The following is a 25,597-nucleotide window of genomic DNA, read 5'->3' as shown; positions in this document are numbered from 1 at the left end:
TAACAGGCACCTCCCCATCTACCTCCAGGGAAAATGGGGGGTGGGTGGGGAGACCTAGCCTGGCCACCGAGGGTCCGAGCAACAAACAGACAGGACAGAGCTGGGCTGAGTGTGGCCCTGGCTATTTTATTCCATGTGCTGGCCCTAGGGACCCAGCTGGGCCAGGTCGACGCCCCTGGGGAGACAGTGGGGCTCGGCCAGCCTCAGCGGCTTCTTTGGGGTGCAGGAGGGCTTTGGGGTTAAGGCCGGGGAGGGACAGGAAGTAAAGTGCTTGCAGGGGCTCTTGGGGCTTGGTCCCAGCCACCCTCCCTGCTCCGGGGCAGGCCAGAGGCCGGACTCCCCTGGGCTGTGCAAACAGGACTCTCTGGGGCCCACCCAGGCCTGGGTGAGGGGAATACACTGGCTGGCAGGGATCGTTCCCCACACCCACAGCCACAGAGGCGCTGGCTGGGCTGGAGGCCCGGACGAGGGGCGAGTCCAGAACCGATTGTCCGCTGATTGTCTGCTTGTCTGGTCCGTGGCTGTGTCAGCTCTTCCCGGTGTTGGGGCCTGCTGCCCACTTTCTGGGGGCTGCCCGCCCCACGGGCTCCTCACCTGCGGAGCCGCTGCAGCTGGGAGAGAGGCCCCTGGGGTCACCTGGGTGGGCTATGACCACAGTGATCCCCCAACCACCCCGTCTCCTGAGCTGCTCACCTCACTCTCTACCAGATTCCGCCTGTAGAGTGCCTCCTTTGCAGCCTCCTGTGGGGGATGGGCATTCAGCAGGTAGTCCCTGCAGGTCCCGCCCTGCCCGCTGCCCAGCATCCACCCAGCCCGCGCCCAGCTCACCCTGCTGCCGTCATTGCCCAGGCGCCGGGCAGCCTCCGTGTAGAACTGCAGCTGCCGCTCCAGCTGGGCTGCGTATTCTGAGAATGGATGGTGGGGGGATGGGGGCTTAGGGTGGGGCCTCGCTGCCCCCAACCCTCCTGTACTGTGCCCATCCCCAAGCCCGTCCCCCACCAGATGCCCATCTCCGAACCCCTACCCCGTCGGATGCCCACGCCCCCCTGCTCCAGCTGTGCTCTCTGCCACTGGCTGCGTTGCATGATGTCCTGGTACTGCTGGGCCACTTCTGGGGGCACCGGCCGCCGCGCCTGCCTGAGGGCCAGGATCTGGAGGATACAGAGGGGCCTGTGAAGATCCCGCCAGGACTCCCCAGTCCTGCCCCATGGAGCCCAGCAGGATGGATACCCACCTTCCGCTCCAGACGCTCTTGGTCAAAGGCCAGCACACTGAGGCTATGCAGGGGCCGGGCTGATCTAAGGGGTAGAGGAAGGATAAGGGACTGCAGAGATTCCCCCAACCCAACCCTGTTAATTCGAAAGACACATTGGGCCAGGTACGGTGGCTCACGCCTGTAATCCCAGCACTTTGGGAGGCAGAGGCGAGCGGATCACGAGGTCAGGAGTTCGAGACCAGCCTGGCCAATATGGTGAAACTCAGTCTCTACTAAAAATAGAAAAAAAACTAGCCGGGCATGGTGGCATGCGCCTGTAGTCCCAGCTACTTGGGAGGCTGAGGCAGAAGAACTGCTTGAACCTGGGAGGTGGAGGTTGCAGTGAGCTGAGGTCGCACCACTGCACTCCAGCCTGGGCGACAGAGCAAGGTCCTGTCTCAAAAAAAAAAGAAAAAAGGCTGGGCGCAGTGGCTCATGCCTGTAATCCCAGTACTTTGGGAGGCCAAGGCAGGCAGATCACCTGAGATCGGGAGTTCGAGACCAGCCTGACCAACATGGAGAAACTCTCGTCTCTACTAAAAATAGAAAAATTAGCTGGGTGTGATGGCGCATGCCTGTAATCCCATCTACTCAGGAGGCTGAGGCAGGAGAATCACTTGAACCCAGGAGGCGGAAATTGCTGTGAGTCAAGATCGCGCCATTGCACTTCAGCCTGGGCGCCAGAGCTAGACTCCGTCTCAAAAAAAAAAAAAGATACTTTGGGCACTGGGGGTATGGTGGGAGATAGGCAATACCCACCCGGTGTTGCTGATCCCAAAACCTAGTGGGGACGATGGCTGCACACCCAGGAAACTATGATGCCTAGTGGTCAGGGAGGGCTTCCTGGAGGAGGTAACAGCCAAGCTGGGATCCAAAGAAGGAATCAGAGGTGGGCAGAGGAACAAGGGTAGGGGTGTTCAGGGCATTGGAACCCACGGAAGTCCAGAGGCCAGTGAAAACTATTCATGGCCATGAACCACAGGAGGGAGTGGGGAGAGAGAAGCCTGGATATATTGACAACGGTCAGATCACAAAAGGTTTTAAAGACCAAACAAAGGAGTTTAATCTGGATCCTCTGGGAAAAGGGGTGCCAGGAAAGGTTTTGCAGCAGGAGAGGGACATGGTCCAATTTGTGCCTGGTGGGAAACTGTCCAGGTGGGGCTGAGAGGGGAATTGGGTGTTTTCTCTAGCATGCCCTGGCCCAGATACCTACCTGTTACCTGACTCCCTTGCAGGGGCAGGCACAGGAGGCGCCTTCCCTTTGGGCCCAGCAACCTGCTTCAGAGGAGAGAACCAGTCCTGTGAGTCCTGGGCCCCTGAACCAAGCTTCCCTCCCTGGGATTGCTGATGGATAGGGGTGGGGGGGTCTCACTGTGGGCACAGCTGCTGGCACAGGGTCAATGACCAGCCACCTCTCCGTCGTTGTCTCCAACTGCTGGGCTGTCAGTGGCTCCCGAATCCGAACCATCACCTCCAGTCGCCCCCCTGTGGGCCGGCGACCATCCAGGACCTAGATAGGGGTAAGGAGAAACTGTTGGTGGGAAGCAGGAAGTGACTAAAGGCCCAGGGCCAGGACCAGGGAGAACAACGGTGGCTTCTAAAATATAAGCCCACGGTATGGCTGAAATACCAGTTGATCATAATGGAGTGGGGTACTGCAAGTATTTAGGGCTGGGCAGTAGGGAGGTCTGGGGCTCTGAGGGGAGGGGTTGGGTCAACAGATAGGCTCATAGGGGGCTCAAGGCAGGAACTGTCTTAATAATGTTAATGAGTAGCATGGCCATACCGGAGCATGCAGATGAATGTCCACCTCTCACCTCAAGGATCTCCCGGACCTCACATGCTGTCTCCAGTGCATCCAGCTTCAGCTGGGCTGTCCCCAGCACCCGGTCAGTCTTGAACAGCCCCCTGTGTGTACGTGTGTATAGTGGGGACAGGATGGTTGGTTCAGAGGAGCTCCCCTCCCCTGGAGCCCACCCAGCGGCCACGGCTCCCTCTAGCTCACCCTTTGTGAACCACTTCGAACTTGATGCCCTTGGTCTGGATGGCCCTTCGGAAGCCACGGTGGCTGCGGTTGATGCAGAGTTTGAACTGCTCCTTGAACTCTGCAGGGGGAAGGAGGGAGAGGAAGTTGGGTGGGGTCAGGCCATGGTCTTACATCCCTTCTGCTGCAAGGGAGTAGGGGTGGGGTGCTTCCAGCTGAGGCTCACCAGGGGAATCTGTGTTCTTGATCACACTGGTCTTGTCTTTCTGAGCTTCTTCCTATGACCAGAGAGGAGGCAGGAAATCTCGGGGGCCTGGGACCTGGCTTTGGCCCACTGAGTCTGCAGCCCTCCCCTCCTCAGCTCCCCACATACCACGTTGGGATAGGGGAAGTCAAACCGAACAAAGACATCCAGATCGCCAGGGGACAGTCCTGTGGGCAAACAAGGGTCAGAGCTGGGCAGAGAGGGGGGTCCCCATGACCCTGACCCCTGCCTACAGCCCCCTCACCTGCGGGTGTGGGCAAGTTGATGCCCTTCACGATGAAGAGAAGCATGTCGTTGCTGCTGAGGTCAGGGAAGATCCTTCCGGGTGGGCAGGTGGGCAGGCGGGTGGGCAGGGAAACAGAGGTACCTCAGTCCCACTGCCCACCTGCCTTTTCTTCCTCCAGTGGGGGCTGGGAACAAACCCGACCCTGGCCTTTGGGGGTATCTCAGCTCCTGGGCTAATTTTAGAATCAGACAGACTAGAGTTCTCTGTTCAGGTCGGCAATGGATCACTTTTGAGTCTTTTCTTCAGTCCGCGTATATTTATTTGGTACCTACTGTGTGCTAGGTACCCTAGCTGCTGGGTGACATTCCCTTCACTTAATAGTTCTTGAGTCCTACTAAGCATCAACCAGTGCCCTAGCTGCTAGGAGACCTTCCCTTCATTTCCCAATATTTCTTGAGCACCTACTATGTGCCAGCTGGTAGCCTAGCTGCTGGGGATCTAGAATTAAATAAGAAATACCCATACCTTGTGCTCAATCTAGCTGAGTGGACAGATGAGCACAAGTACATAAATAGAGAAACAATAGAAAACTCAGCAGAGAGGGAAGAGTGGAGTGTGCTCAGAAAAGACTGCTTGGATAGACAGGGAGGGCCTCTCAGAGGGAAGGTGACATCATAGATGACTCTAGATGTCAACAGGGAGCTGCCACATGGAGATCTGGGGAAGAGGGTGAAGGCAGAAGAAATAGCTGATGCAGAGGCTTGGGGTAGGAACATACTTGGTTTGTAGGAGGGACAAAAAGTCCCGTGTGGCCAGAGCTGAGTGAAGCAGGGACAGGAGGCAGAGAGGAGGTGACAGGGAGCTAGGCTGTGTGGAGACTGGGGAGCCAGGGTAAGGGGTGTGGGTTATCCCAGGGGCAGCTGGGAACCACTGGAGGGCCAGTGGCTGCACCTAACCTCGTTTAGAAAGTGGAGAGAACGGGCCGGGTGCAGTGGCTAACACCTGTAATCCCAGCACTTTGGGAGGCCAAGATGGGTGGATCACGAGGTCAGGATATCGAGACCATCCTGGCTAGCATGGTGAAACCCTGTCTCTACTAAAAATAATAAAAAATTAGTCGGGCATGGTGGTGGGCGCCTGTAGTCCCAGCTACTTGGGAGGCTGAGGCAGGAGAACAGCATGAACCCAGGAGGCGGAGCTTGCAGTGAGCAGAGATCGCACCACTGCACTCCAGCCTGGGCAACAGAGCGAGACTCTGTCTCGAAATTTAAAAAAAAAAAAAGTGGAGAAAACAATCCCCACTCCTCCTGGCGTGGGAAGACTTAATAGTACCAAGACCAACACCCACCAAAGCCGTAACTCATCTCTGGTCTCCCATGGACTCACCCAGGCCCTGGGACAAGATACACCTTTGTACTCTCTAGATCTTTCCCAAATGTGTCACTGTGACTGCACCCTCGCCATCCTTCACTTGTACCTCATGCCTGCCCCAGGGCCTTTGCACGCTCTGTGCTCTTCCACCCATTCAAACTTTCCTCCAGATGTAAATCTTATGCCAGCTTCTGGGGAGCACACCCCCACCCCCCTGCCACCAAAGGGCCACTGGGGCCACGTGGTGGGGCACAGATCAGGAGTCTTACTTGATGACGCTGAAGGTCCTTTGCTCAAAGCGGGCAGTGGGTGTGGGAAGACCCCGGGCGAAGGCTTGCTTCAGAATGTCCATGCTCCGCTTACAGTCTTCCGCCAACTTTTCAAACCTGCCGGTGGGAGGGCCCTGCTCATGTCCCCAGCCCCGGGGATGGGTCGCTGGGGGTGCACAGGTCGGGGTACTTACTTGGTGGTTTCAGTGATGTTGCCCAGCTGGGTGAATTGGTTTGAGTGGTTCAGGCACATCTGGGGAAACAAAAGGCAGTGAGTCGAGGGAAGGGAAGAGAGGGGAAGCAGGGTCACGCCCCTGGGGGACAGGCTGGGGGCCTCCCCCTCACCTCATGCTGCTGCCGTATGAGCTTGGTGAGTTCACCATAGCGCCGGGCGGCCTCCTGAGACAGACCTGGGCCGGGCCGCTGGACCAGGGCAAAGTCATCCTTGTTGACAGGGGCGGGCGGCACCTGAGGAGGACGAGGCTGGTGGTGGGGGTAAGGGGGACAAGCAGGCCCACCTAGGGCTCTGCAGAAATGTTGTTCTTCCTTGACGGGGAGCATTCCCCGACCACGGCTCTGTCACCCTTCTCTGGTCTTTCTTTTTTTTTTTTTTGAGATGGAGTCTCGTTCTGTTGCCCAGGCTGGAGTACAGTGGCACGATCTGGGCTCACTGCAACCTCTGCCTCCCAGGTTCAAGTGATTCTCCTGCCTCAGCCTCCCGAGTAGCTGGAATTACAGGCGCATGCCACCACACCTGGCTAATTTTTGTACTTTTAGTAGAGACAGGGTTTAACCATGTTGGCCAGACTGGTCTTGAACTCCTGACCTCAAGTGATCCGCCAGCCTCAGCCTCCCTAATTGCTGGGATTACAGGTGTGAAAAGACCACATTCAGCCTCAGCCCCTGTTCTTTTTTTTTTTTTTTTTTTTGAGACGGAGTCTCGCTCTGTCGTCCAGGCTGGAGTGCAGTGGCTGGATCTCAGCTCACTGCAAGCTCCGCCTCCTGGGTTTACGCCATTCTCCTGCCTCAACCTCCCAAGTAGCTGGGACTACAGGCGCCCGCCACCTTGCCCGGCTAGTTTTTTGTATTTTTTAGTAGAGACGGGGTTTCACCGTGTTAGCCAGGATGGTCTCGATCTCCTGACCTTGTGATCCGCCCGTCTTAGCTTCCCAAAATGCTGGGATTACAGGCTTGAGCCACCGCGCCCGGCCTGTTCTTTCTTCTTGATCCTTCCATTGTCCCACTTAACAAAGGCATCCTTCAGTCACCCCAGAAATCATGTATGGTGCCAGGGGCAGTGCCTCATGTCTATAATCCCAGAATTTTGGGAGGCTGAGGCGGGTAGATTGCTTGAGCTCAAGAGTTGGAGAAATCACGTATGGAGCCTCTGCTGTGCACTAGGCTCTGCTCTGGGGCTGGGGACACAGGGATGAAGAAGAGAGAACAAAATCCCTGCCCTCGTGGGGCTGACATTCTCTTGTAGGAGATGGGCAATAATCAGAAGAAATAAGTAAATCATATAAGAGAGTAGAAGGTGATACATGCCACAGGGAAAGGCAGAGTTGGGAGGAGGAGCAGAGGGATCTGGGTGACAGGGAGGGATTTTAGACAGGTCAGGGTAGGCCTCCTGGAGATGCTGATGTCTGAGCAGAGACCTAATGAGGGGAGAAAGTGAACCATACAGGTGTCTGTGGGAAAAGCATTCAGGCAGAGGGAACTGCATGTGCAAAGGCCCTGAGGTTGCAGAGTGCCTGGTGTTTGAGGCTACCAGACAGCAAAGGGGAGAGTGAGCAAGGGGCAGGCCGGGCACAGTGGCTCATGCCTGTAATCCCAGCACTTTGGGAAGTCGAGGCAGGTGGATTGCCTGAGGTCAGGAGTTCAGCCTGGTCAACATAATGAAACCCCATCTCTACTAAAAATACAAAAATTAGCCAGGCGTGGTGGTGCATGCCTGTAGTCCCAGCTACTCGGGAGGCTAAGGCAGGAGAATCACTTGAGCCTGGGAGGTAGAGTTTGCAGTGAGCTGAGATCGCGCCACTGCATTCCAGCCTGGGCAACAGAGTGAGACTCTGTCTCAAAACAAAACAAAAAAGAGACCAGGCAAGGGAGGTGATGGGGCAGATGGTGCAGGCTTCATGGGCTGTGATAAGGTGCTGTATATTTGTGTGTTTCTTGTGGTCTCTCAATTAGAACATCCACTCCATAACAGTGAGTCTCACTGTGTTTCCCAAGCTGGTTTTGAACTCCTGGCCTGAAGCGATCCTCCCACCTCAGCCTCCCAGGTAGCTGGAATTACAGGTGTGACCCACCATGTCCAGAGAGAGTGTGAATTTTTGCCTTTTTTGCTCAAGGCCATGTCTCCAGTGCCCAGCAAAGACTACATGTCCTAGGCTCCTCTGAGGCTAAATGTAGCCATGTGACTGTTTGGGCCAATGGGAGGCAAGCAAAAGTGATGTCACTTCCTTGAACTGGGTGGCCTTTGCTGGACGCCCAGTTCAAGCTCCTCAAATGTTTCCTATTATGAGTACTATTCTATCACATGAAGAAACCTGGCTGTCTTTCTTTGAGGCGGGGGTCGCCATCCCCACTTCCCCAAGGAGAAAAATGATGCTCAGAGAGAAAGGAATGGTCCTGTCCAAAGTGGCAGAATCTAAGCCTCTCCCCAAATCTGATCCCCTTCCCTTCCCTAGTAATGGAGCTCAGGCTGGTCACACAGTGCACCAAGAGACTACATGTTCCAGGCTCCTCTGTGGCTAAATGTGGCCATGTGACTTAGTTCTGGCCAATGGGAGGCAAGCAATGGTGATGTCACTTCCTTTAAAAGGGACTACTAGCTCTGCTTCTTTCTCTAATCCTTCTGACAGGATCCACTTGGATCATGTGGACAAGGACAACCCCTCAGGTGCAGCAAAGCAGTAAGGTGGAAGGAACTCAGGACCTGAAGGACCTCCCATTTGCATAGTCCAGACTGCCCTGAGTGGTACATGCAGGAAACATAATAAATGTCTGTCTCATTTCAGCCACTGTCTTGGGAGGATCTATTTGTTACAGCAGCTGGACCCTGACTAATACACTTCAGTTCACGTGGCTGCTAAGGGGCAGGAGCCTGACCAGTGGGTGCCTGGGCAGTTCCCACAAGCCCAGAGGGTTCACCTTGGTGATGTCCACAGGCAGCCCATTGCGCGAGGCCTCCAGCATAGGCTCCAGTCCCTTGGCCTGGCGCAGATGCATCTTGGCGCCCTCCACGTCGTTTTTCTGCTTGGCTCGAAGTGCGGCCTGCAGGAGCTGCTTCTTGCGGCCCTCTAGGAAGGCCAGCTGCTGCTGGGCTGTGGGCATAGGAGCTGCTATGGGTGCTGCCCAGGCCACAGCCAGGCAACAGGCAGCTGGGGCAGGGAGGAGGGGCACCTACCTCTGGTGGATGTGGCTTTGGGGGGTGCTTTGGCTGCTGGGGTTGATCCTGACTGGGAAGCCCTTGAGGGTGGGGCTTTGGGCTGGGCTGTGGGGGCCACAGGGCTGTTCTGCTATGGAGGAAGAGAGAGGATGTTAAGAGATTTCGTAGCACCTGTTATGAGTCCAGTCCCCAAGGATCAGGGTCTGACACTGACAACAGTGGTCATTTAGTGGGCTCCCAGGACTTTGCTACTCCCCTGCCTCACCCAAAGCCCCTGGCTCCAAACACCTTATTTTTTATTTATTTATTTATTTATTATTTTTTTTTTTTTGAGACAGAGTCTTGCTGTATCGCCCAGGCTGGAGTGCAGTAGCACGATCTTGGCTCACTGCAACTTCTGCCTCCTGGTTCAAGCAATTCTCACCAAACATTTTTTTTTTTTTTTTGTTTAGTTTGTCTTGGAGATGAAGTCTTGCTCTGTTGCCCAGGCTAGAGTACAGTGGCACGACCATGGCTCACTGCAGCCTTGAGCTCCTTAGTTCGGGCGATCCTCCCACCTCAGTCTCCCAAGTAGCAGGGACTACAGGTGAGTCCCACCATGCCTGGCTAATTTTTAAAACATTTTTTGCAGAGATGGGGGTCTCACTATGTGGCCCAGGCTGGTCGCAAACTCCTGGCCTCAAGCGATCCTCCCACCTTGGATTCCCAAAGTGCTGGGACTACAAGTGTGAGCCACTGCGCCCGGCCCCAACCCTCAAACCTTCTTAGGCACCTCATCCTCTTCATCCTCTGGGCCTTCATCCTGGTTGGCCAGCTTCATGGCAGTCTCCAGGACACCCACCAGACTCTGCTGGGTGGGTTTGGTGGCCTCCAGGCCCTGGATGGGGGGGAAGCCTGGGTGGCCAGTCGAGGCCTAGTTACTGTGTGTCAGGATGGAGACCAACTCACACCATTATGGTGGAGATGCAGATTCCTCCCCCACCTACAGAGTCTTGGGCCTTTACTTTTATATTTTTTTGTGTGTTTGTTTTTTATTATTTTTTTTGAGACAGGATCTCGCTCTGTTGCCGGGGCTGGAGTACAGTGGCATGATCTGGAGTGGGACTGTAGGCGTGTGCCACCATACCAGGCTCATTTTTAAATTTCTTGTAGCCACGGGGTCTTGCCATGTTGCCCGAGCTTGTTTTGAACTCCTGACCTCAAGTGATGCTCCCACCTCAGCCTCCCAAAGCTCTGGGATTACAGGCGTGAACAGCCACGTCCAGCCAGTTTGCCAATTTCTAGGGTGCAGACCCTTACATCATGTCCAATGTCAAGCTCCCACTGATTAACAAGTTTACAGAACCCCTGAATATGTTGTATTCAGATCCCTGAGGCTGTGCCATGGGGAGTAATAGCATCTGCCAACGCTCACAGGCTGGAGGAACAGGAGCTTGGGGCACAGTCTGCCAGCGGCAGGGCCTACTGGGGGCGGGGCCTACTGGGGGTGGAGCCTACTGGGGGTGGGGCCTACTGGGGCGGAGCCTACTGGAGCGAGGCCTACCTGGAGGCACGGGTAATTCAGCGACATCCACGGCTCGGCCAGCCTTGTGAGCTCGTACGGCATCTTGGTATTGCTGCAAGGGCCACAGGTGTTAGGGCTGCTTGTGGGAGGGCTCTGGGGCTGCCTGCTCGCCCCACCTCCCCCGGAACCCCCGCGGCACCTTGACGATGCGCTCGTGCATTCGAGCTTTCCGCTGGTCCCCCTTGCTCTTGGCCTGGGCTGCGGCCACCTGGTACCGCTCCATCCGCTGCTCCAGCGCCTCCAGCAGGGTCCTCGGGGGTGGGGGGACCTCTGGGCCAGACAGGGGGACAAGGTTAAGAGTCAAGGGACGGGTAGACAGTCTGGCGTCAAGCCTGCCCCTGACCCCAAAGGGTCCCACAACCTACCTGGTGTGGAGGGCGCCATAGCGGGAGTCGGAGGCTGCGACGGTGGTGACGGTGGGTCTGGGGGCAGCTGGTCTGGGGACAGAGAGGTCCAGGCCAATGAGGGGCTTGCATGCTGCATCCCCAACAAGCTGGTCTGGCCTGAGGGTGGTTTTTGGGCCTGACCAACAGGGGTGGCAGCATCAAGGAGAACTTAGTGTATGCCTGAAACCATCCCAGAGAGTGGGCATGGCAGAGTCCTCACCGGGTGGCGGCGGCAGGCAGGAGAGGTCCACGGGCTCCCCCCGGCTCAGGGCCTCCAAGACAGCATCAAAGCTCTGGGAGAAGGAAGAGATTAGAAGAGGAGGTGCAGTTGGGGGCTGGGACCTCGTGGGGAGCCTCCGGGCCCTGGCATGGCATCGAGGATTTCTAGCTCCCTCCCTTCCGTTTGTGCCATCTTGCTTAATCCTCTTCCAACACACGTGCCCATTTCATAGAGGGGGTAAACTGAGGCTCCAAGACTTACAGCAAACTATTGCTAGGGAGTGACCAGGCTAGGATGCAAATTTGGGTCGGCCTGACCCAGCAGCCCAGGTGCTTTGCCACCGGGGCATGTGGGAAGCATCCTGCCCCATCCCTCCAGTCCTGTCCGTCCAGCTGGACGCACCTTCGCCACGCGGAAGTGTCTGGCGGCAGCAGCGGTATCTCCCTGCTGCTTGGCGTGGAGGGCAGCCAGCTTGTACTCACGCTGGCGGCTCTGCAACTGGGCCAGAGGGCCAGGGCTGCAGGGACCTGGAAGGGAGAACAGCATACAGGAAGCCTCCAGGGCCTGGGCCAAGTTCACCGTGTAAACCATTTGTTATTTATTTATTTAATGCTTTTTTTTTCTTTTTCAGACAGAGCCTTGCTCTGTTGCCCATGCTGGGGTACAGTGGTGCAATCTCAGCTCACTGCAACTTCTGCCTCCTGGGTTCAAGCCATTCTCTTGCCTCAGCCCCCTGAGTAGCTGGGATTACAGGCGCGTGCCTGGCTAATTTTTATGTTTTTAGTAGAGACAGGGTTTCGCCATGTTGGCCAGGCTGGTCTCAAAGTCCTGACCTCAGGTGATCTGCCTGCCTCGGCCTCCCAAAGTGCTGGGATTACAGGTGTGAACCACCGCGCCCAGCCTTAACGTTTTTTTTGAGACTGAGTCTTGCTCTGTTGCCCAGACTGGAGTGCAGTGGCACAATCTCGGCTCACTGCAACCTCCGCCTCCCGATTTCTGGCTAATTTTTGTATTCTTAGTAGAGATGGGGTTTCACCATGTTGGCCAGGCTGGTCTCAAACTCCTGACCTCAAGTGATCCACCTGCCTCGGCCTTCCAAAGTGGTAGAATTACAGGCATGAGTTACCACTCCTGGTCATAGTTAATGTATTTTTTTTTTAAAGAGAGAGAGTCTTGCTCTGCTGCTCAGGAGTATAGTGGCGTAATCATACCTCACTGTAGCTTCAAACACCTGGGCTTAGGCGATCCTCCCACCTCAGCTTCCTGAGTAGCTGGGGCTACAGAGCATGCACCAGCACGCCCAGCTAATTTTTTAATTTTTTTTTTTAGAGATGGGGTCTCACTATATTGTCCACGCTAGTCTTGAACTCCTGGGCTCAAGCGATCCTCCCACCTCAGCTTCCCGAAGTGCTGAGATTACAAGCATGCGCCACCATGCCCGACTCACTTTTTAAATAGATCCTGGGACTCACTTTTAGCAGTTGGGAATTTTGAGTCTTCTCTTATTTCCATCCACATCCCCCACAGAAATTTATGCTAACATGATATAGCTGTGTGTTTGAAAGCCTTTTTTGCCTACCCTATTGTATATTTATACAACCAAAATACATTTATGAAATGTGTTTGCAAAGTTGGGAAACTCAGTATTCAGTGCTTTTTAAACTGTGTTAGTTACAGTTTCAAATAATATGCTCGATATGTTTTCTGGGGAAGTACCTCAATATTTAAAGCTCTAAGTGCAATTCTTAGTATAAAATAACACGGTAGAATAAAGACACCACCCAGTGCCTACAAAATCTTGAAACACCCAGAAAATAGCACGCAGGATCTTTTTTTGAGACTAACAACTGGACCCATTGCTTTAAACTTAGGCTTACTTCCCTGAAAATAGGTTTGGAGGTAGAATGACACACCTTTGACATTGTATTGGTTTTATTTCCTGTGATCATAAATCTTTCAGTGTTAAAAATAATGTGTTTCTGGGTCAAATTATTGTTATAATTATTACTAGCAGGTAACTGAGCAAAACCTAAATACATCAAGCTTATTTTATTTTATTTTTTGGAGACAGGGTCTCATTCTGTCACCCAGGCTGGAGTGCAATGGTGCAATCACAGCTCACTGCAGCCTCAACCTTCCAGGCTCAAGTGATTCTCCCACCTCAGCCTCCCAAGTAGCTGGGACTACAAGCATGCACCACCATGCCTGGCTAATTCTTAATTTTTTGTAGAGACACAGTTTCCTATGTTGCCCAGATGGATCTTGAACTCCTGGGTTCAAGCGATCCTCCCACCTTAGCCTCCAAGAGTGCTGGAATTATAGGGGTGAGCCACCACACCCGGCTGAGCTTTTTGGATTTGTTTGTTTTGAGATAGAGTCTCGCTCTGTCGCCCAGGCTGGAGTGCAGTGGTGCAATCTCGGCTCGTTGCAAGCTCCGCCTTCCAGGTTCACGTGATTTTCCTGCCTCAGCCTCCCGAGTAACAGGCGCCCACCACCACGCCCGACTAATTTTTTTGTATTTTTAGTAGAGACAGGGTTTCACCGTGTTAGCCAGGATGGTCTCAATCTCCTGACCTCATGATCTGCCCGCCTCAGCCTCCCAAAGTGCTGGGATTACAGGTGTGAGCCACCGCGCCCAACCTGTTTGTTTGTTTGTTGAAACAGTCTTGCTCTGTCGCCCAGGCTGGAGTGCTGTGGTGCGAACATGGCTCACTGCAACCCCTGCCTTCTGGGTTCAAGTGATTCTCTTGCTTCACCCACCCGAGTGGCTGGGACTACCAGCACGCGCTACCACGCCCAGCTAATTTTTGTATTTTTAGTAGAGATGAGGTCTCACCATGTTGGCCACGGCTGGTCTTGAACTCCTGGCCTCAAGTGATCTGCCTGCCTTGGTGTCCCAAAGTGCTGGGATTACAGGCTTGAGCCACCACACCCAGCCCCTGCTGAGCTATTTGATAAGTTTTTGTACACCAAGGGTAAAATTCTACCAGAAATGTACCTCTTGTTGACATAATTGGAGCTGGGTCCAATCCCTAACAATCAGCTCGTTTCTCCCTTTCAATCCTTTTCTTTTTTTTCTTTTCCTTTTTTTAGAGATAAGATCTTGCTCTGTTGCCCAGACTTGGAGTGGCACGATCATGGCTCACTGCAGCCTTGAACTCCTGGACTCAAGCGAACTTCCCACCTCAGCCTCTCAAGTAGCTGGGACTGTAGGCATGTACTACCATGCCCAGCTAATTTCTTTTTTTTTTTTTTTTTGAGACAGAGTCTTGCTCTGTTGCCCAGGCTAGAGTGCAGTGGCCGGATCTCAGCTCACTGCAAGCTCCACCTCCCGGGTTTACGCCATTCTCCTGCCTCAGCCTCCTGAGTAGCTGGGACTACAGGCACCCGCCACCTCGCCCGGCTAGTTTTTTTGTATTTTTTAGTAGAGACGGGGTTTCACCCGGTTAGCCAGGATGGTCTCGATCTCCTGACCTCGTGATCCGCCCGCCTCGGCCTCCCAAAGTGCTGGGATTACAGGCTTGAGCCACCGCGCCCGGCCCCAGCTAATTTCTTAATTTTTTTGTGTGTGTTTTTTTTTTGAGATGGAGACTTGCTCTGTTGCCCAGCATGGAGTATAAGTGCCTCGATCTCAGCTCACTGCAAGCTCCGCCTCCCGGGTTCATGCCGTTCTCCTGCCTCAGCCTCCTGAGTAGCTGGGACTACAGGCACCTGCCACTACACCCAGCTACTTTTTTGTATTTTCAGTAGAGACGGGATTTCACCGCGTTAGCCAGGATGGTCTCGATCTCCTGACCTCGTGATCCGCCTACCTCGGCCTCCCAAAGTGCTGGGATTACAGGCGTGAGCCACCGCGCCCGGCCTAATTTCTTTATTTTTATGTAGCGATAGGTTCTTGCTATGTTGCCCAGACTAGTCTTGAACTCCTGGTCTCCCAAAGTGCTGGGATTACAGGCATAAACCACCACATCTGTACTTTTTTTTCTTTTTTAAAGTGTTGAGGCCAGGGGTGGTGGGTCACACCTGTAATCTCAGCACTTTGAGAGGTGGAGCAGGCAGATCACCTGAGGTCAGGATTACGAGACCAGCCTGAACAGCAACATGGTGAAACCCCATCTCTACTAAAAATACAAAAATTAGCTGGGCATGGTGGCGGGCGCTTGTAATCCCAGCTACTCAGGAGGCTGAGGCAGGTGAATTGAACCTGGGAGGCGGAGGTTGCAGTGAGCTGAGATCGCACCATTGCCCTCCAGCCTGGAAATAAGAGTGAGACTCTGTCTCAAAAAAATTAAAGTATTGAGAAACCTACTTCACATCAACAAATAGGTTGGAAGACACAGAATTTTGTTACTGTGATGTCTTTGTATTCTTTGAACTCCTGACAAGTTATGCCAGACTCCCATTGTGAAAAATTTTGGGTCGTTTCAGTTGACAGTTTCAGGTGATAATTCCAGTAATCCTTGAACTTTGCCAGAAACAATGGCTTGGAAACCAGCTCGGTTGCAGAAGGATTTAGTGATCCGGTGTTTGCTTTCTCAAACCCATGCCAGTATTTTGAGTTGTCTCTTTGTGTCCTGCCAGGGAAGTGTTTGGACCTGGGGCAAAGCCCCGTGTTTGTATCACGAAGAGAGGGAGGGAGGCCTTCCTTTCCTAGGGGGAGGTTAGGAAGAAAAAACTCTTAAAAGATATGTTCTAGCTTGGGCAACATGGCACCTCTACAAAAAGTACAAAAATTAGCTGGGCATGGTGGCATATGCCTGTAATCCCAGCTACTCAGGAGGCTGAGGCGGGAGGATTGCTTGAGCCCGGGAGGCAGGTTGCAGTGAACTGTGATCACGCTACTGCACTCCAGACTGGGCAATACAGTGAGACTCTGTTTCCAAAAAAAAAAAAAAAAAAAGGAGGAGATGAGGCCTGGCCTGGTGGCTCATGCCTGTAAACTTCACACTTTGGGAGGCTGAGGTGGGTGGATCACGAGGGCAGGAGATCGAGACCACCCTGGCTGGCTAACATGGTGAAACCCCGTCTCTACTAAAAATACAAAAAATTAGCTGGATGTGGTGGTATGTGCCTGTAATCCCAGCTACTCAGGAGGCTGAGGCGGGAGAATTGCTTGAACCCGGGAGGCAGCGGTTGTAGTGAGCCGAGATCACACCACTGCACTTCAGCCTGGGTGACAGAGCGAGACTCCGTCTTAAAAAAAAAAAAAAAAAGATTAGCCAAGTGTGTATGTGGTGCATGCCTGTAGTCCCAGCTACTGGTGAAGCTGAGGGAAGATCCCTTGAGCCCAGGAGGTCGAGGCAATAGTGAGCTATGCTCACATCACTGCACTCCTGGGTGACAGAGTAAGACCTTGTCTCAAAGAATTAAAAAAGGCCAGGCACAGTGGCTCATGCCTATAATCCCAGCAAACTGGGAGGCCGAAGTAGGTGGATCATCTGAGGTCAGGAGTTTGAGACCAGCCTGGCCAACATGGTGAAACCCCATCTCTACTAAAAATACAAAATTAGCCAGGTGTGCTGGCGTATGCCTGTAATCCCAGCTACTTGGGAGGCTGAGACAGGAGAATCCCTTGAACTTGGGAGGTGGAGGTTGTAGTGAGCTGAAATCGTGCCATTGTGCTCCAGCCTGGGCAATAAGAGCAAAACTCCATCTCAAAAAAAAGAACTAAAAGAATTTTTTTTTTTTTTTTTTTTTTTTGAGACGGAGTCTCGCTCTGTCGCCCAGGCTGGAGTGCAGTGGCCGGATCTCAGCTCACTGCAAGCTCCGCCTCCCGGGTTCACGCCATTCTCCGGCCTCAGCCTCCCGAGTAGCTGGGACTACAGGCGCCCGCCACCTCGCCCGGCTAGTTTTTTGTATTTCTTAATAGAGACGGGGTTTCACCGGGTTAGCCAGGATGGTCTCGATCTCCTGACTTCGTGATCTGCCCGTCTCGGCCTCCCAAAGTGCTGGGATTACAGGCTTGAGCCACCGCGCCCGGCCAAGAATTTTTAATGGTAAATGTTATACATATATATATATATATATATATATTTTTTTTTTTTTTTTTTTGAGACGGAGTCTCGCTCTTTTGCCCAGGTTAGAGTGCAGTGGCGTGATCTCGGCTCACCGCCAGCTCCACCTCCCAGGTTCACGCCATTCTCCTGCCTCAGCCTCCCGAGTGACTGGGACTACAGGTGCCTGCCACCACGCCCGGCTAATTTTTTGTATTTTTAGTAGAGATGGGATTTTTACCATGTTAGCCAGTATGGTCTCAATCTCCTGACCTTGTGATCTGCCCGCCTTGGCCTCCCAAAGTGCTGGGATTACAGGCGTGAGCCACTGCGCCCGGCCTATGTTTTATCATAATATTATAATAACAACAAAAAAACTCTCTGGGTATCCATGTCCTGCTTGGGAGGTATTCATGAACTCCAGGGGCTTGAAGACCCCAGGATTCAGGGTGTTGAACATATGTCACAATCAGTGCACAGCCTGCAACCCCCTAGAGTGGCATCCTGCCAGATGGCCCACTCGGCTCCCACATCAGCCCGGCCCTGCCCATCACCTACCTGGGGGCATCTGGGGCTTAGCCAAGCCTGGAGATGAGGCTGGGGCAGTGGGAGAAGGTCCCTCCAGGGTGACCCTGGGCTCCGGGGCTGACGCGATTCCAGGGGCCGGCTGGGTGGGTGCAGGGCCTTTTCCTATGGCCACTGGCGGCGGGATGTCCGCTTCGTCAATGGCATTGCCCTTCCGGACAGAGGCCAGCAGGTTTTCCAGTGTCTGCGATAAGGCGTGAGTATTGGTTTGGGAGAAGCCAAGAGCTTGGTGCGGGACATCGGGGTGGGGGCGTCCCTGTACCCTGCCCTCTGCCCACTTACTTTAAGCCCCCGGTCGTAGCGCCGCATCTTGGCGCTGTCTCCAGCTTGCCTGGCGCTTTCAGTTGCTGTCCGATAGAGCGCCAGCCTCTCCTGCAAGGTGGCCTCCAGCCCCGGATGGGGGGCCTCAGGCTTTGGCTGTGGGAGGGCAGGGGCACAGTGTGGGTGCTGACCCCACCTGGGATGCTCCTGTCAGCCCCTTCTGCAGTAACAGTCAGCCACATGTCATTCCTGGACCAGCCTCCCCCGCTCCAGTGAGGCAGAAATCATGGTCCCCATCTCCCAGTGGAGGGAATGGGGTTTCAGAAGCATCATGTGACCCGCCTGATGTCAGTCACGTGGCTGTGAAGGACAAGGGTGGGCCGGGCGCGGTGGCTCACACCTGTAATCCCAGCACTTTGGGAGGCCAAGGCAGGAGGATCACTTGAGGTCGGGACCAGCCTGGCCAACATGGAGAAACCCCATCTCTACCAAAAAATACAAAAGTTAGCCAGGTGTGGTGGCGCACACCTGTAATCCCAGCTCCTGGGGAGGCAGAGGTGGGAGGATTGCTTGAACCCGGGAGGCAGAGGTTGTAGTGAGCTGAGATGGCACCACTGCACTCCAGCCTGGGTGACACAGCAAGACTCCATCTCATAAAAAAAGGGTAGGCCTTGAACCCCGGACTGTCTGTTGGCTTGTGGTTCAAGGGAGTGGGGTCGTCCGAATTGTACCTGGGCCACAGGAGGTGGCGTCTCTGAAGTCTTCTGCTCCTCTCCAAGGACCTCATTTAGCTCCGCCTGCAGGGACACACGGCCGGGGGCAGGACGTGAGGGCATGCTGCATGGGGGCAATGGGATAAGAGCTCCCACCCTGCCCTTAGTGCTCACCAGCAGGTCATCATCGGCCTCCAAGTCATCCTCATCCGTGCCCTCCTCCTCATCCTCATCCGGGTCTCTCATGCACAGGCTGGCCATCTTCTCAATGGCCTCCATCGGCAGGGGACCTGGCGGTAGGGGGATGCCCCAGGTGGGCCAGGGTCGTACACGAAGAGCCCCTGTTTCCCATCCCGGACACATTAGGTGCCCACCTCTTGTTGACTTCCCCATTTCATCTCTTCCTTATTCAGCCTCAGGTCTGGGGCCTGGCTATCTGAATTCAAAACCCAGCTCTGCAGACTGGGCACAGTGGCTCATCACGCTTGTAATCCCAGTACTTTGGGAGGCCGAGGCAGAAGGAACACTTGAGGTCAGGAATTCGAGACCAGCCTGGCCAACATAGTGAAACCCCGTCTCTACTAAAAATACAAAAATTAGCTGAGCGTGGTGGCGCGTAATCCCAGCTGCTGGAGAGGCTGAGGCAGGAGAATCACTTAAATCCAGGAGGCAGGCCGGGCGCGGTGGCTCAAGCCTGTAATCCCAGCACTTTGGGAGGCCGAGACGGGCGGATCACTAGGTCAGGAGATCGAGACCATCCTGGCGAACACGGTGAAACCCCGTCTCTACTAAAAAATACAAAAAAAGAAAAACTAGCCGGGCGAGGCGGCGGGCGCCTGTAGTCCCAGCTACTCGGGAGGCTGAGGCAGGAGAATGGCATAAACCCGGGGGGCGGAGCTTGCAGTGAGCTGAGATCCGGCCACTGCACTCCAGCCCGGGCGACAGAGCCAGACTCCGTCTCAAAAAAAAAAAAAAAAAAAAAAAAAAAAAAAAAAAATCCAGGAGGCAGAGGTTGCAGTGAGCTAAGATTGCGCCGCTGCGCTGCAGCCTGGGCAACAGAGCAAGGGTTTGTCTCAAAACACACACACACACACAACAAAAAAACAACAAACCCAGCTCTGCAACTTTCTCTCTGTGAGACCTTGGGCAAGTGGGGTCACCTCTCTGGGCCTCAGTTTCTCCCTCTGTGACATGGGGATAACAACAGTTTCTCCTTCATAGGTAGGTTGGAGCACAGAAGGTCAATGAAGCTCTTAGAACAGTATATTGCCAGTATCTTGTTATTAGTTATGTTACATTCTGTAAAGCTGCCTTGAAGACTCAATTAATGACTATAGGACTATTGTTCCTAGGGGAAATTTAAGCTTAGGTTCCTGTGAGCCTCCAGTCATAACCTTTTTTGGAGACAGGATCTTGCTTTGTCACCCAGGCTGGAGTGCAGGGGCCCAATCAGAGCTCACTGCAGCCTCAAACTCTTGGTCTCAAGTGATCTTCCTGCCTCAACCTCCCAAGTAGTTGGGACTACAGGCATGCGCCACCACACCAAGCTCTGGTCACAAAATTTTAATCAACTGCTTGCTCCATGCGCGTTTCTGTTTGAAGATACCTTACCGAATAGATATTGTTCATTCATTAACTTTGAATTCACAGCCAACAGCACAGCAATTAATGCCTGAATGAAGCTTCTCTCTTTTTTTAGAGACAGGATCTTGCTCTGTTGCCGAGGCTGGAGTGCAGTGGTGCAATCTCCGCTCACTGCAACCGCTGCCTCCTGGATTCAAGCGATTCTCATGCCTTAGCCTCCCGAGTAGCTAGGATTACAGGCGTTCACCACCAGGCTTGGCGAATTTTTGTATTTTTAGTAAAGATGGGGTTTCACCAGGTTGGCCAGGCTGCTCTCAAACTCCTGGCTCCAAGTGATCTGCCCACCTTGGCCTCCCAGAGTGCTGGGATTATAGGCGTGAGCCACTGCGCCTGGCTGACATGAGCTTATTGTGTGTGAGGGGGCCCTGGGTGAAATACGGACTCTAGAAGATTAACTCCTATAACATGGTTATTATTCCAATTTTACAGATGGTAAAACTGAGGCCAAAGCACATGATGTGACTCATCAAGTCACAGAGCCAGTAAGTGGCAGAGCTCAGATTCCAACTCTCAGTCTGTGTCCAGAGTTGGTCTTGACCCTCTTACCCAGACCATCGGCTCCCAGGTCTTCTCTGTCGTCTTTCCCCTACCCAGTGCCCCCAGTTCTGCACCCAAACCACTTGCAGGATATCAGAAAATGTTCTGAGGGCGTGTTAACCATCTTACCTTTGCCTTTGAGCTTCTCCAGAGCTGGGGGCTGGCCCCCGACCAAAGCCAAGAACTCGGCCTCCAGTTCTTCATCGTTAACTCTGTCCTCAGGGATCATCAGGCCATCTGGGGAGAGGTCAACCAGCAGGCCCAGCTAGGGGGACAGCAAGGGTTCAGTCAGACCTTTGGTTCACCACATGGCTAGAGGCAGTCATGATGGCCGGAGAGTCCCCTTGGGAGGAAGGAAACAAGGTCTCCCAGGGAAAGCTGTTTACCTGGGGAGTGTCAGGAGACTGGAACAAGCCCAGAACAGGTGTTATAAGACAAGCCAGGCCCTCTGGCACAGTTCAACCTGGGGCAAAGGGCAAGAGACCCAGCTCTCTGATCTGAATCTACACTTATGATGTGCTGCTGGGCCAAGTTCAGTGGAAAAAGCAGGCCTCTGGCTGGGTGCAGTGGCTCACGCCTGCCATCCCAGCACTGTGGGAGGCCAAGGCAAGGGGATGGCTTGTGTCTGGGAGTTCCAGACCAGCCTGGGCAATACAGTGAGACCCCCATCTCTACTAAAAAAAAAAAAATTTCTTTTTCTTTTTTTTTTTTTTGAGACAGAGTCTCGCTCTGCCGCCCAGGCTGGAGTGCAGTGGCCGGATCTCAGCTCACTGCAAGCTCCGCCTCCCGGGTTCAGGCCATTCTCCTGCCTCAGCCTCCCGAGTAGCTGGGACTACAGGTGCCCGCCACCTCGCCCGGCTAGTTTTTTTGTATTTTTTAGTAGAGACGGGGTTTCACTGTGTCAGCCAGGATGGTCTCGATCTCCTGACCTCGTGATCCGCCCGTCTCGGCCTCCCAAAGTGCTGGGATTACAGGCTTGAGCCACCGCGCCCGGCCTTTTTTTTTTTTTTTTGAGACAGAGTCTCGCCCTGTCACCCAGGCTGGAGTGCAGTCTCGGCTCACCGCAACCTCCGCCTCCCACGTTCACGCCATTCTCCTGCCTCAGCCTCCTGAGTAGTTGGGACTACAGGCGCCTGCCACCACGCCTGGCAAATTTTTTTTTTTTGTGTATTTTTAGTAGACAGGGTTTCACCTTGTTAGCTAGGATAGTCTCCATCTCCTGACCTCGTGATCCGCCCGCCTTGGCCTCCCAAAGTGCTGGGATTACAGGAAAAAAAACTTTTTAAAATTATCTGGGAGCGTTGGCCGGGTACGGTGGCTCATGCTTGTAATCCCAGCACTTTGGGAGGCCGAGGCGGGCGGATCACGAGGTCAGGAGATCAAGACTATCCTGGCTAACATGGTGAATAACACGGTGAAACCCATCTCTACTAAAAATACAAAAAATTAGCCGGGCATGGTGGCAGGCACCTGTAGTCCCAGCTACTCAGGAGGCTGAGGCAAGAAAACGGCGTGAACCTGGGAGGCAGAGCTTGCAGTGAACTGAGATCGCACCACTGTACTCTAGCCTGGGCAACAGAGCGAGATTCCATCTCAAAAAAAAAAAAAAAAATTAGCTGGGGGTTGTGGTGTGCCTGTGGTCCCAGCTACTCAGGAGTCTGAGGCAGGAGGATCACTTGAGCCTGGGGAGGTCAAGGCTGCAGTGAGCCATGACTGTGCTACGGCACTCCACCTGGGCAACAGAGTAAAGCCCTGTCTAAAGGAAAGGAAGAAAGAGAGATGGAGCGGGGGAGGGAGGGAGGGAGGGAGGAAGGAGGGAAGGAAGGAAAAAAGGAAGGAAGGAAGGGAAGAAAGGAGGGAGGGAGGCAGGCCCCACACTTTGCCCAAAGCAAAGCTACTCTGTACACTTGGGCTTTTCTTTCCAGCATCCTCAGCAGAGGGGCTGTGTGGGAAAGTTGGGGCTTCAAGAGCAATTAGAAGCCCTGATGGCTGCATGCAGTGGCTCACACCTGTAATCCCAGCACTTTGGGGGGCCGAGGCAGGCAGGTCACCTGAGGTCAGGAGTTCGAGACCAGCCTGGCCAACGTGGTGAAACCCCATCTCTACTAAAAATACAAAAATTAGCTGGGCGTGGTGGTGGCGTCTGCAATCCCAGCTACTCAAGAGGCTGAGGCAGAAGAATTGCTTGAACCTGGGAGGTGGAGGTTGCAGTGAGCTGAGATCGCACCACTGAACTCCAGCCTGAGCGACAGAGCGAGACTCTGTGCCCCCCCCGCCCGACCCCCCAGAAAAGAGCAGGCTGGGCACGGTGGCTCACGCCTGTAATCCCAGCACTTTGGGAGGCTGAGGTGGGTGGATCACGAGGTCAGGAGATCGAGACCATCCTGGCTAATATGGTGAAACCCCGTCTCTACTAAAAATACAAAAAAATTAGCCGGGCGTGGTGGCAGGTGCCTGTGGTCCCAGCTACTCAGGAGGCTGAGACAGGAGAATGGCATGAACCTGGGAGGCGGAGCTTGCAGTGAGCCGAGATCGCGCCACTGCACTCCAGCCTGGGCAACAAGAGCGAAACTCTGTCTCAAAAAAAAAAAAAAAGAAAGAAAGAAAGAAAAGAAACATACAAAAATTAGCCGAGTGTGGTGGTGGGAGCCTGTAATCCTAGCTACTCCGGAGGCTGAGACAGGAGAATCGCTTGAACCCGGGAAGCAGAGGTTGCAGTGAGCCGAGATTGCGCCACTGCACTCCAGCCTGGGGCGAGAGAGCAAGACTCTGTCTCAAAAACAAACAAAAAAAGAAGTCCTAACCACAATGCAAGTTTGCCATGCAGACCCGTCTTCCTATCTTGGTTAATGACCAATCATGATGTGACAACATTATGTTTAACCGTATGAAATTGCCTTTCCTGTAGGTAAAAAATGGCCAAATGTTGGCAATTATGTATGGCTCCACCAACTAGTAATAATGATAATAGTGACATTTATTGAGTGCTGTGTTCTAGTACTTTCCATAAACTATCTCAATGACTCTTTTTTTTTTTTTTTTTTTGAGACGGAGTCTCGCTCTGTCGCCTAGGCTGGAGTTCAGTGGCCGGATCTCAGCTCACTGCAAGCTCTGCCTCCCAGGTTTACGCCATTCTCCTGCCTCAGCCTCCCAAGTAGCTGGGACTACAGGCGCCCGCCACCACGCCCGGCTAGTTTTTTGTATTTTTTTTTAGTACAGACGGGGTTTCACCGTGTTAGCCAGGATGGTCTCGATCTCCTGACCTCGTGATCCGCCCGTCTCGGCCTCCCAAAGTGCTGGGATTACAGGCTTGAGCCACCGCGCCCGGCCCTCAATGACTCTTTACAACTGTCCTGTAATGTAGGGTCTCTTGGAGGTCTCCATTTATTATTATTTATTTATTTATTTTGAGAAGGAGTCTCGCTCTGTCACCCAGTCTGGAATGCAGTGGTGCGATCTCAGCTCACTGCAACCTCCGCCTCCCGGTTCAAGCGATTCTCCCACCTCAGCCTCCCGAGTAGCTGGGATTACAGGTGCCCACCACCATGCCCAGCTAATTTTTGTATTTTTAATAGAGATGGGGTTTTGCCATGGCCTCCCAAAGTGCTGGGATTACAGGTGTGAGACACCGCACCCGGCTTCCATTTTTAATTTTTAATTTTTATTTTAGAGATTCTTGTTCTATCACCCAGGCTGGAGCAGAAGTAGTGCGATCATAGCTCACTGCAGTCTTGAACTCCTAGGCTCAAGCAATCCTCCCTTCTTAGCCTCCCAAATAGCTAGGACTACAGGCACATGCCACCATGCCCAGTTAGTCCTTTTATTTTTTGTTGAGACGGGGGTCTCGCTTTTGCCCAGGCTGGTCTCAAACTCTGGCCTCAAATGACTCTCCCGCCTCTGCCTCCATCTCCTGAAGTGCTGGGATTATAGAGGTCTCCATTTTACAGATGAGAAAGCTGAGGCTCAGAGCTGTAAAGTCAAATGTCCAATGTACAGAGGCCAGGAGGGAACTTCAGGTCAGCCAGACTCTAATATCTGAACACCAAGCTATGTCCTGGGCTCCTTCCATGAAAACAGAAAAATCAAACTATCTGGTGCCTGGGGCAGAGGAGTTGGGAGAGGGAGAAGGGGCCCAGCCACAGTGCCATAAGTGCCATGAGCTTACGGCCGCGGCCCTGGATTTGTGCTTAGCTCTGGCCAAGCTGTTAATCCCTATGACCTTGGGCAGATGTCTTCACGTCTCTGAGTCTCAACGTCCTCATCTGTACAATGGAATAGAGTCTGGCATGGCCCGACTGATGCAAGGGTTTGATGTGTCAAGTCCGAGGACTGCCCCTCCCCGACTGGAGCAGCTGTGGCAACAGGTGGCCCCGAACCTGGGGCAGGGCCCCAGGAGCTGGGGAGCCAAGGCCAGTAGTAGACCACACTTGAGTGGGGTTGGGGCCTCACCTGGAGGGGGGGCGGGGACCGGGGTTTACCTGGGGGGCGGAGATCGGGCCTCCCTGGGGGGTGGGGCCCTTCCCTGAGTGTGTGACCGGGGTGGGGAGGGATCCCCAGGTCGCGCCGTGGGGCGCAGACTCACCTGGCGGGCGGCCGCGGCGCCTCTGCCCGGGGGTCCCGGGGGTCCTTTCCTCTTGTGCATCTTCCAGGCTGGATGCCCGAACCACCTGCCCCCAAGCCCGGCCTTGCCCTGCCTCCTTCCCCGGGCCCTGTCGCCGCGCACGCGCCCTTCCTGAGTCCTGCAACCCTCGTCGGCGCTCCGCGGCCGTCGATCCCGAGCCCTCGCCTCCCTGCTTGGCCGCCCCACTTCCGCCTCGGGCCTCGGGCGCCGCTGCACCGGAGCGCGGCCACTGGACTCGCCGGGTCCGCCGAGCCGAAACTACAACTCCCGGCAGGCAGTGCGCGGGCGCGCATGCGCTTCGCAGGGTTGTGC

General features: G+C 54.1%; 1 protein-coding gene across 5 annotated transcripts; it reads right to left on the bottom strand.

Annotated features, from left to right (window-relative positions):
• Positions 1-106: 106 nt before the first annotated feature.
• On the bottom strand, positions 107-25,548 carry LOC105498946 (coiled-coil and C2 domain containing 1A). 5 transcript variants are annotated; one of them, XM_011771363.3, is made up of 29 exons: positions 25,247-25,548; positions 20,794-20,929; positions 18,658-18,773; positions 18,502-18,567; positions 17,792-17,926; positions 17,483-17,693; positions 11,334-11,458; positions 10,932-11,004; positions 10,691-10,762; positions 10,465-10,595; positions 10,305-10,377; positions 9,522-9,655; positions 8,780-8,891; positions 8,524-8,696; positions 5,716-5,838; positions 5,565-5,623; positions 5,371-5,487; positions 3,749-3,822; positions 3,613-3,671; positions 3,466-3,517; positions 3,261-3,360; positions 3,073-3,163; positions 2,628-2,765; positions 2,469-2,533; positions 1,235-1,298; positions 1,025-1,151; positions 829-905; positions 694-741; positions 107-611 (listed from the first exon to the last, which is right to left on the bottom strand). In XM_011771363.3, exons 1-29 carry the CDS (start codon positions 25,304-25,306, stop codon positions 591-593), a joined length of 2,832 nt encoding a protein of 943 aa, XP_011769665.1. In that variant the 5' UTR covers positions 25,307-25,548; the 3' UTR covers positions 107-590. The 5 variants fall into 5 exon arrangements, with proteins under 5 accessions (XP_011769665.1, XP_011769780.1, XP_011769715.1 ...); XM_011771478.3 differs by having other exon boundaries at positions 2,469-2,530; XM_011771413.3 differs by having other exon boundaries at positions 8,780-8,888; positions 25,247-25,541.
• Between the last annotated feature and the right edge of the window lie 49 nt (positions 25,549-25,597).

The sequence above is a fragment of the Macaca nemestrina genome, chromosome 20 (assembly GCF_043159975.1).
Source record: "Macaca nemestrina isolate mMacNem1 chromosome 20, mMacNem.hap1, whole genome shotgun sequence".
NCBI classification, from domain to species: domain Eukaryota; kingdom Metazoa; phylum Chordata; class Mammalia; order Primates; family Cercopithecidae; genus Macaca; species Macaca nemestrina.
This window is presented reverse-complemented; position numbering and strand designations above follow the sequence as displayed.